At 34.0% G+C, this 12,190-nt stretch overlaps 1 protein-coding gene across 3 annotated transcripts in view; it reads left to right on the forward strand.

Moving 5' to 3' along the window:
- Positions 1-12,190, forward strand: part of LOC136975115 (centrosome and spindle pole-associated protein 1-like) — an 89,263-nt gene that overhangs the window by 16,465 nt on the left and 60,608 nt on the right. For 2 of the 3 annotated variants that reach the window (XM_067270125.1, XM_067270124.1), the window contains 3 exons: positions 3,054-3,139; positions 6,686-6,774; positions 6,860-6,935. In XM_067270125.1, the coding sequence (XP_067126226.1) occupies positions 3,054-3,139; positions 6,686-6,774; positions 6,860-6,935 (251 nt within the window). The remainder of the gene's footprint in view (positions 1-3,053; positions 3,140-6,685; positions 6,775-6,859; positions 6,936-12,190) is intronic. The other variant, XM_067270126.1, reaches the window with a different exon arrangement.

A 12,190-nucleotide genomic window follows, 5' to 3' on the forward strand; every position in this document is an offset into this window, starting at 1 on the left:
GATGCTGCACTGATGTACAGTACTCATCAGTGCAGCATATAATGCACTGATCAGTGAGAGCCAGGAGTTGACAAAAAATTTCAACTTTTTGTCAAGCCTTAGCTCTCATCTTGAATAAAGTCCTGAGAGCCAAGACTTTTATTCAAAAATTTTTTGAATAAAACCAGAATAACATTAAAATTCGTTCAAGTTTTTCCCAAAAAAAAAAAATGATGGAGAATATGACTACACCTTCCCCAGATTCGTTTCCTTTCATGGGTGACACATCTATGAGTTTACTTAGAACCAAATGGCACAAATTTGCACTTTGGACATAAACTTGAATATTACCAAAAAAGACATGTGCAATGAGGAGGAGGACTTCCAAATAAAAGAAGAGAATTGATGACGACAGGCAGAGAGAGTTTGTCAATCATCTCTAGTTGGTTGGCCAGTTAGGGTTCACTGTCTCGTTAGTCGCCAGCTTCAACTCTCTTGGACAGTTCTCTGGCTGTTCAACTATTTAAGACATCAGACAACTTACTCTTGGATTTACATCCACCTTTTGCAAAACTATCCCCCATCCAGGGACATCTTACCAACATCCTGCACATTTATAAAATTTTTGAAATTTTCAATGCCAACTGTTACACCTCTTGAAGTCCAAGAAAAAGATTCATCTCATTTGGAAATTCTAAGGTATTTATCACCTTGCATCTGATTGTAAACTCTCTTTCTGTTAGGAATCCAATATGATTTAATTTATATGCTATTTGATTACTATATAGTTAACTGTAGTATGCATGTATGCATAATTCTATGTAAATAAATGGATATTTGTTTAGAAAATCTGTAGTTGAGTGCACTTCTTTTGGGTGTGCGGTCTCTCGGACCTCCTCCATCCCAAATCCAACCGCCTACAAATACTATCGCTTGTGCATGAAACTAACATCTAATGACCATTGTGATTTCTGTGTCCCTTAAGGCACAGTGGTGTCAGTCCTAACATGGCATCTTGACATGGTGCCAACCCTGTGGTCACATCAGTGAATATTGAAATACATTTTAGTACATGCAGTTCTCTGTTGCATTGTATGATGCATACTATAGATGTACCCTATAATATAATTTAATTTTCTGAACACTTTATTTATGTTTATAAAATTCATTTTTAAAGCTTCTAAAATTAAACTTAATAGGACAATAATAAAATTACATTATGAAAGATAAGGTAAACAAAAATTATTTAAACATCTATTAACAATTAACATTTGTTGATAACAGAACAAATGATTATTAAGACATATTACAACTCTTTGTTATAAATTAATATAAAATAAATTTTACTTGATTGTTGAGAAACTTGTGTCTCAAAGTCTTATTTATTTTGCATTAACAAATGAAAATAAAATTGCATGAGTCTGAAAAATGTAACTTTTATGTTCTAGTTATAGTTTATAATAATATAAACTATTAAAATTTTAATAACACTAATATGATTTCTATTAATTTATCCATGTCAGTAAATGTATGCATATCCTATTTGCACTTGTCATAAATGGTAAGGAAAGCAGAATCATTTGCAATTTGCATGAAAACTTTTTACTAAACAAAGTACTCCATTTGAACTAGGCTCTGCAACAAAAATCAGTACATACACTATAACAGGCATCTCAATGTATGCTGAAACATCATTCCATTCAGAACATGGAGGCAAAAAATTACATGCACCCTGCATTCACAGCTTTGCTTAGCTGGATGAATAAATTTTTGCTGCCTTGTGTGTGCTTGCATAGTCACCAATATGTACATGAAGGGCAATCTAATAATAACTGGCATTCAGAACTTGAAACAATGGCAAGAAAGAGGTTAAAACTGCTGGTATGTAGCAGATTCACTAGAAATAACACAATAGAGTGGCTATGTGGCAAATTTCTTGGAAATTGTATTTGAATGCATCTACCGTCAGAATGTTGTTCCTTAATTAAACACTATAAGGAAATCAGTTCCACTACACCTGGATGCAGAAATCATAGATCACCAATGACTACTGCCAAGAATAATTAAATTTTGCAATGCCTTGTCATGAAATACTGACCTGGAGGGAGCAGAATTGTGGAGCAAACACATAGACCATTCTGTATATTATCAAACTGCTAGCAACAGGTTACATGATATTGGCTACATTCACACAAGAGTAAGTAGTTCATATTAACATCAGTTCTAAATAGGAGGTAGTTTGAATGGGTCAGGTGACCCTGTCTTGGAGGAAAACTCAATGGCAAAGAGTGATTTGGTCTGATGAGTCATTTTTCCCAATCCTATAAGGAAATATCAAGTGGAGAGCCATCAGATGACCCAATAAAGAACTTATCCAAAACTATGTAAAGCAAGAAGTAAGGTTTTCAGCCATGATATAAATATAGGGACTTTGGTTTTCTGGCATTGGTAACTTGGTTCTTTATGATGACACTCAATGCACAATACTGCCAGGTGGTTTTACATAGGTTTTTGTGGCCAATCTATGTTTACAGGGAGAGGTGATTTCACCAAGATCTTATCTCATTCCACCTACTCCACTGCTTGGCTTTGCTAAAATTGGGTCCAAGTCGTGGAGTGTGATGTGTCTTCAAGAAAGAGGTGCAAGACCACATGCCTCAAACAAAAGATCAATTGAAGACTACTTCAAGAAATGTGGACCAACGTTCCATAAGACCTTTGTTGTGCCTATATCAAATCAATGCCTAGACAAGTTGCTGACTTGTATACAAAAAATGATGCAAGTGCAGGGTACAATATAAATTTACTATCTCAATGTTTTGAGCAGAATGATGTTTCCAGGCATAAATTACGATGCATGCCTGTTACAGTGTATGTACTGATTTTTGTTGTAGAACATAACTCAAGTAAAATATTTTGTTTAGTAAAAAATATTTTTAATCAAAATGCAAATAATTCTGCTTTTCTTACTGTTCATGACAACTGCACATGAGGTGCACATGTATTTATTGTCACAGATAAGGTATAATAATATAAAGTATTAAAATTAAAATTTATGTTTTTTTTTTAATTAGAAAGAGAAACAGTTAGAATTGAAGAGATTTACTCGAAAACTGCAGTCTCACTTAAATAATAATTTTGAAACAAATATCAATAACAGGTCAGTACTTGAAATTTTAGATACAGTTTAATATCTAATTTCATAAATGCATTACAGCTTATGCAAAATGAGGCATAAAATTATCTATTTTGATTTTTTCTCTTTTGATGTTTTTTTTTATATTTATCAGATAACTTATATTTGTCACAAAGAAAAATTCAGTAATTTTTTATAACAAATTCATAAAACTTATTGTGAAACTTCATATTTACATGAATCCTATCACAACTAAGAGTATATCAAATCTAACAGTAATTAGTACTTGATATTCATTATAATCATTGATATAACAGCTGGATGACTGAGGCAATAAAAAATGCTAGTCTGCTGCTCTGGGTGACCAGGTTTGTATTTGAGTTAGAATTCAGAAATTTTCATAGATGATAAAACCATTAATATTACTTTTGATATTTATTTGATTTTCAAGGTTTATACATATAAACCCAATTATGCAATCTATGTATCAATATACATATTGCTGTAATACATTCAGTAGCAGATGATTCTCTCAAGAACAGTAACAAGGTTTATTAAATGAACTAATAAAACAGTAAATGAAATTAGTTAAACTTTTAAACGCAAAGTAATCCAACACACCAACAAAAAGAATGAAGTTTTTTCTCTGAAAAGTTTTGGAACAGAATGGTTCTACAGTTTTGAAAGGTTTGTATGGCTTTCTCTCATTCAACAGAGGTCTAACCAACAAAAATCCACTTAGCGTTAATATATCAATATAGCTCTATATTCGTCTTGATTACAGTGACTAGACATCCCATGTTAAGCAGGAGAGTCCCACTTTTAATATGCTGTTCTGATTCTAAAACTGTCCCAAAAAAAATGCACCACTTTTGGACTGTTTCGTAATTATATTCAAAAATACCCAATATTCAATGCATAAATTGCAAATGAAAGATGAATTGCATACAAGTAAAATAAAAAATTTAATTTCCAGTTTATAGAAGTAGTAGCCCAATTGTCAGTTTATTGCCCAGTCTCACAAACTAGTCTGTCAGAGAATAGTGAATGTATAGGGTCTATCACTTGCAAGTACAGGCTGTTTCCAAGTCACAAAAGAGAACCATTCCTATAGCTTGATGTAAATCATTTCATTATAAGTTGGTTCACTATGTCTAATTTCACTTCCATCATGATGGCTTTCCTTTTTTTTGACACACTGCCATCAGTAGAATGCTTGGGAGCCATAATAAAGGGCAAAAAGATACAAATCATCATGCACTAACATAACAAAAGTACAGGCTAACACAAGAACAACATACCACAATGGTGCTCAGTTCAGTCTTCTTCACTCACTTCACTGTATTCCTATGCTGCACTGAACAACAATAATAAAAAGTAATTTCAGCTTGCATCCTGTACCTATGCTGCCAGCACTCACTATGTCGACATTATGTTGTAACTTTGGGTCACCATTGTATGTCAGAATCAGATTTATTATGAATAGATTGGATTGGTGTAAGCCAGGTGTGTCATTACCTGGGAACTGCCTGTATGTGAATCAATTACTAGGACATTGTACCACTTTGTCATATTGCAATAGAATTGAGGTAAAGCAAAAAAAATAGAAGCAATCTTTGCACTTATTAGGCACAAAATAGGCTATCCTTGTACCTATATATGTGGCTAGAGCATTTGACACCAGAAGCAAACTTAAATATGATACCATTTAGATAAACCTTTCATCAGTCTGTTACAAACTTAAAAATTATAAAATCACTTTTTATCAATATAATGCATATTATACCATATTTACTCAAATATAAGACGATCTCATGTATAGGACGAGGTGTGACTTTAAAGATCAAAATAAAGAAAATTAGATTTATTAATACAATTCTAATTTTATTTTGTTTAATAACAAATAAAATATCAAATGCATGTAAATGCACACACTGTCTCGCAAAAATTACTGGCATTTTAAACTTCAAGGAAAAATCTTGTAAAATCAACAACATAATTTGTTTACGTAAAGCTGCACAATCGGGAACTTTTTTTGTCAATTCTTCTTAACAGTCGAATCCACTCTTCGTCATTTACACTTATGAGTTTCTTTGAATTCTGATTTCCAAATAATCATCTGTTTTCACGTGGGAATGAATTAAAACTTATATCAGGCTCCCATGTAGTTTTGGAATTCAATTCAAAAGCTTTGCTTTTCCTATTGCTATTCATCTTTACTCCTGACAATACACAAGAACGATTCAAACGACTCAGATAAAATACTATTGTTTTTAAACACCAGAAGGTGAGAATCCGGTAAAAAATGCAAACACACAGTTTACAAAAATTATACAAAATGAAAAGAATCCTTTGTTTGTGTGTATAGGACAACCTAGGTTTTTGAAGCAGTGAAAAATGGATAAAAACCTCGTCTTTATGTGAGTAAATACAGTATTTCATAATATAATTTTTCATATTTGTGTGTGACAGTTTCCTATGAATTTATTAGTTTGTCCATGTAACAATTTTGGAATTTTGGTGCTCTATCATTTTGGCACTCTAGGCATGTATCCCCCCTCTGTCCCTACCTTTCCAAGACCCTGTTTGTACCTGCTGGCAATGGGAGAGGGAATCCTTGTACTTGCCAGCCATAGGAGAGATGACCCTTCTAGCTGCCAGCCATGGAAAATGCAATCCTTGCACTGGCCAGGTATGGAGAGATGATCCTTGCACTTGCTGACATGGAGATATGGTCCAAGAACAAATCAATTGTTCTTGTATATTGTCCATTTTTTATGTCTATTTTTCATTAAGCATACACAATGCTGTTCCATTGTGTGTGCTTAATGAAAATTAGGGCCATATTCCATTAGGCATGTTCAATTGCATCAGAGAGCATGGACATTGCCACTTTAACTCCACAGTATATCAAAAATGAAGTCATGGACCCTTATTACTTTCCTGGCTCTGTTATATATAACAAAAGAAAAATATGGTGATCAGTCAAAAAATGACCCCAAGATTTTTACATTTTTGGACTCTGGACCTTAAAACATCAAAAAGATGCAAACAAATTTGGAGGATTTTTCTGTATGTATTGATGTTTGTGTGCATGTGGGACATGATTTTTTTGTTCACCCTCTTTGAATCCTGTGCTATTTGTTTAAAATTTCTGAAATTTTGCAGGGAGGTTTGTGTATTAGGGTGATTGATACTATTAAATTTTGGTGATTCAAGGTTGAGGGAGTGGGGATAAAAAGGAAATTGTGTGCATCCCCAGTAGAATTGGATTTAATGACGATTTTACTCGTTATTAGCATTTACAAATTTTTAGAAAACCTAACCCTACCCTCAGAATTAAGCTTTTTGTCATTTTATAATAGTTAAAAATATTAAAAGTTTTTTAAAATAAAATATCATAACAGATGGCACCACCAAATATTGCTGGATTTTTTTAATACAGGCACTTGGAAAACTTGCTTTATCGTATAACTGACCTTTCACTTAAGTCACCCAAATTAATCTATTAAATTAAGGCTTTACTGTATTTTCAGTGAAAATAAAAAGTAAATCATTTTTTTTTTTCAGTTACAACATGTTGACTTCCAATAACATATTTGGTTTTGCTTCATCAGCTTATGATTATGATCAGAATAGAAATGGATCATTTCAGTTTGGTAGATATATGTTTTATTTAATTTATTTCAGTTCAAATATTAAATATGTAAAATATTTATGTTTTTAAAATTTATTGGAAACAAGATTCAAAGAGAAATAAAGATGATTATAGAAAAGCATTAGAACAACAAATGGAGGAACAGAGAAAAAGAAAAGAGATGTAGGTAAAAGGATATTTTAAATCATTAATATTCTTTAATATATTATTTATTGATATATATATTATAGTATTTTAATATTGTAGACTTTTTGATAAATGGCCTTTATGCAGGGTTGATTTTTGGCACTCATAAATTTTTTTCACTCAAGGCAACTGCCTAGTGCACCTATAGCTCAGGCCAGCCCTGCCTCTATAGGACTAGACCTCAGGAGGCAAAATAAACAAATGGCCAATTAATCTGAAAAATAGATGCAAAATACTATATACAAAGTTGTAAATTAATATATATAAATGTAAATAAAAAGTTTATTTGTCTGAGATTACTTTTTTGATCCTATTTGTGAATTGAAGTTTTAAAGGAATTTTCAGTTTTTGCATCAGTCATTTGCCATATTTTTTCTGAAATTCAGATTGTTACATATTTGTTTTACAGATTCTGCATTATGAATATTTTCCAATGCTTTTAGTTTTGTTTCAATAGTTAACACTTTCTGTTTCTGCAAGTATAAAGGTAAAGATAATTCAGAGGTTACAGTTTACGGAAAGTGCATATTTCTGCATTTTCTGTAAATGTTTCAAATGAACATAAATTAAAAAACAAAAATTAACAATGAAAATATGTAGTGACCAAAATCCAAACAGCATAGATATCATAGACTCACTTGAAAAACTTATGGGATCATTACAATACACTGTACTAGTTCCCAAAATTGACATTGGAAATCTAATTTAATTAATAAATACATTTAGAAATCTAATTTGCAGAAAAAATTGATGAAAATATGGCTGGTTAAAATGGAGACCAGATAAGAGAGAGTCTCTATTGTCATTAATCAAGAGTCATTAATAAATACAGAGAGATAACTGTATTTATTAATTAACCTAATTCCATATCATTTCATATTTGCACTGTTGGTTTTGCTATGTAATTTGAAGAAGTACTGTAACTATTTATTAGAATTTTTTAAAATTATTTTATACAAATGACAAGATATAGCCTACCACAGAAGGAATAATATTATAATAAATTTTACAGAAATTGATTAAAAAATTATTATTTAACCTTCTAACACACCGGGTTGAATCTTCCTACTTGAAACCAATTAACCAGAGCAAAATTTGTTTTTAAAGTGCTAACGTTTTCTACACCCCTTCTGGGCTCTTCTTCAGGCATTCACTCAAAACCGTTGCAAGCTGGTTCTTAAACTTTTGAATTTCTTTCAAAGGCATTCAATTACGTATTCCTAATGCGCATGCATTCCAAATCCATCAAAACATCGTGAACTACTGTATTATTTGAAATGCAAACCGCATATAATTCAAATGATTATAAACGTGAATAAATAAATAAAATAAATTTAAATGTTATCGTCCATTAGGAATTGCCACGCTGTAGAAAGTGACATTTCTTCTGTGGTGTACATGCGGACGAACAATAAAATACGAGATTTGTACACAATAAAATAATATTTTATTAATGGTTCGCGCGGTTCTTTATACACTAAGTTCTTTGAGATCCCAACTATACACCGCCAATATATACAATGTCGGTGCGGTAAAACTTTGCACACACAAAGGAGAGTGATACGTTTACGCAACAATGTTCTTTGTTTGTAGCCCTTTCTGAAAGAAGTGGATGGTAATGTCTGATCTAGAAGAAAGATATAATAAGGAAAATGATGATGGCAAGTTGATAGTCCCTGTCACATATAACCCAATTCTAAAATCAATATATACCACCATTGCCAAGAAACAAAAGGTCAAAGTAGCGTACAGAAGATGTTTGACCATTTATAACCTACTAAGGAATAGAAAAGACTGTCCGAACCCAAAAAGATTACCAGGTGTCTACAAAGTCCCTATAATGGATGGCAGGTTTGGTAGAGAAATGGTTTATATAGGTGCAACCAAGAGGTCTTTAGAGGTACGATTGAAAGAACAAATCGGACATACTACGAAATAAGTATACGACAGCCCTTTCAACTTATGCAACAGACCCTGACATCACAGCCAAATTTGACAGGGCACGTATCGTTCTCACCACCCCACATCAAGATCACCTCAAGATATTAGAAGCAATGGAAATATTTAAGGCAGAGTGCGAATCCACAAGTATTAATTATAAGGAAGTGTGGCAATACGCCATATTGTTGTATATATGTCTGTAGTGTTAAGCCTAATATTAAGTTTCGTTAATCTTTTGTTCTATATCTTTTCTTCGAACTTTCTAACAGTTTTTCCTTCCTGCTGGTGGGAACACATTTTTGTAGAATAACACCGAAAACAAGTGTGTAAAAACCCTGAGGCAAGTCGGAGAGGGAGATTAGGCATTCCGGGGCTAGCGTTGAAAAGAAGCAGACGAAAAAGAAAGAGGTCGTCATCACTGATCGAGACAGAGAGTGCTTAGGTCTTCTGCAGGAAAAGAACTGACATAGATAAAAACTAAAACCGAGAGTTTGGTGATATACTTAGAAATCATTAGATCGGAGTTATTGAAAAGGACAGCTACAAGTGACTGGGTGCAAGTCTCCATTTCGTCAAGAGTGAAGACCAGACAAGAGAGAAACCCGGGTACCCCACTGGCATTTTTCTTCTATTCTTACCCTTCATTCTTTCCTCCTCTATTTTCTTTTAGATTATAAGTTAGTTTAAGATAGTTTAGGTTAATTGGAATATTTCAGAAAGGGCTACAAACAAAGAACATTGTTGCGTAAACGTATCACTCTCCTTTGTGTGTGCAAAGTTTTACCGCACCGACATTGTATATATTGGCGGTGTATAGTTGGGATCTCAAAGAACTTAGTGTATAAAGAACCGCGCGAACCATTAATAAAATATTATTTTATTGTGTACAAATCTCGTATTTTATTGTTCGTCCGCGTGTACACCACAGAAGAAATGTCACTTTCTACAGCGTGGCAATTCCTAATGGACGATAACATTTAAATTTATTTTATTTATTTATTCACGTTTATAATCATTTGAATTATATGCGGTTTGCATTTCAAATAATACAGTAGTTCATGATGTTTTGATGGATTTGGAATGCATGCGCATTAGGAATACGTAATTGAATGCCTTTGAAAGAAATTCAAAAGTTTAAGAACCAGCTTGCAACGGTTTTGAGTGAATGCCTGGAGAAGAGCCCAGAAGGGGTGTCGAAAACGTTAGCACTTTAAAAACAAATTTTGCTCTGGTTAATTGGTTTCAAGTAGGAAGATTTAAAAATTTATATAAAATAACTGTCTAAATACACAGTAATTGAAAAGTTAACATTGAATACGCTTCATACAAAATAGTAATACTTATTTTACTTACCATTTTATTATTATTACAATAATAATAATAATGTGAACCAGCTGACTCCACCACCAAATAAGAGGAAGAAGTGCAGAGAACACTAGGATCTTGTTAGCCGAGTATATGAAATAACAAGACCCTGAGAGTCGCTCGGCTTTGATAGAATTAAAAAAAGAGGTTTATTAATTTCAGCGAACATAAATAATTTACAAAGAAACGATTACACACACTTACTAATTACTAATACAAATACATTTGGGACTGCGCGTAACAATGTCATCAATTAGTCCCCGCGTGCCGACAAGACAAAGAACTTATTCTAACTTATATCTAGCTTAACTAAGTACAGGGCCCTAGAGAAAGATAAGGTGGAAGAGAATTAAACAGAGATGATAAGACTGAAAATTGGTTCGAAGGGGTGACTGGCGGTAATAAATAAGAAAAAAAAAACCTCGGATCCGTTCCTTAATAACTTTCTTTGTTTCTGTTCGTCCCGTTTTTCTCTCTCTCCGAAAAATCTTCCTTCCTCTCGCTCCTGTCCTCCTATCTCCTCTGACGTAACCCCTCGACCCCTCGGTGTCACACCCTTTTTGTTTTTATTACCGTCCAGGCCACATGTGTCGACTAACTACCGCGTGGTTAAGTAAATAGAAAACGGAAGTAAAATTGTTACTACAGGAAGATAGTATAAGGAAAGTAAAGAAAAGAAAATAAATAAGGTTTAATAAAGCCACATACGTCCCCACCAAAAGACATATTAACAATTAACAGAAACATTAATATGGAGATACACAACCATTAATGGATGATGAACTACAGTTCATCTTCCAAAGTGAAGCCGGCGATAGTCCACTTTCTGCCCCCGTAAGTTATACGGGTGGGAGATATTACCCCTCTGTTCCAGCATGGTCTCATTACCCGAATCCTTGCGGTCTCCTTGATGCTGCTGGTTATGTTGATTATACCTATTGTAGCTCGCCCGTTGCGCAGTGGGTAGGTGAGGGATGTCTTCTTCCTCTTCAATCTCCTCGATCTCTCCGGATTGTGATCCTTCGTGTCCAATTGGGATGTTACGCTTCCGTCTAGGCTCACGGAAGTTTGAGAAGCACGGTTTTAGTCTGTCTATGTGTACAACAAGTTTTTCCTTTTTATTACAATTTTCGATTTCCGCGTTAACAGGCCCCAGGAGGCGAGAGACACGGAAAGGACCTAAATATTTTGGAGAAAACTTGCCTTGCTTCTTCCCTTTCCTTAACATCCAAACTTTCTGCCCTACCTCAAAGCTCCTCACCTTCCTCCCTGTGTTGATGCGGTTACGGTTAAGTTTGTTACGGTTGCGACTTAATTCGTATGCCGATTCACGGATGCATCGTAGCTTATCCATAAGGAAATCACGATACTCCCGAATACCCGGGTAGTCATTTGTCTGTTCAACAGGGAACGCATGAGGGAATTTAGGATCAAATCCGTAAAGAAGAAATGAAGGTGACTCACTAGTAGAGGAGTGTGTAGCATTATTATAAGCGAACACAGCAGTCTGTAAGAAGGTATCCCAATTGTTGTTGCTGCCGCCTGATATTCTGGCCAAAAGGTTACTGATGGATTTGTTCACACGTTCACAAACTGAGTTCGAACAAGGGCGATATGATGTCGTAACATTGTGCTTGACGGTAAGGATGTTGCACATTTCATTAAAGATGGAGGACGTAAAATTCGTGCCCCGGTCAGAGATGATGATCTCGGGACTGCCATATCTGCAGACTATCCTTTCGAAAAACACATTGGCTACAGAGGCCGCAGATTGGTCCCTTAAAGGGACGGCTTCTGTGTATCGAGTAAACATGTCAATTATGGTGAGAATATAACGATTACCCTTATGTGTTTGATTTAAAGGGCCAATTATGTCGATTGACACCTTTTGAAACGGATAATTAGCGACTTCCGTTTCTTGAAAG

This window comes from Centruroides vittatus, unplaced genomic scaffold, assembly GCF_030686945.1.
Source record: "Centruroides vittatus isolate TY-2023 unplaced genomic scaffold, ASM3068694v2 contig_364, whole genome shotgun sequence".
Taxonomy (NCBI): domain Eukaryota; kingdom Metazoa; phylum Arthropoda; class Arachnida; order Scorpiones; family Buthidae; genus Centruroides; species Centruroides vittatus.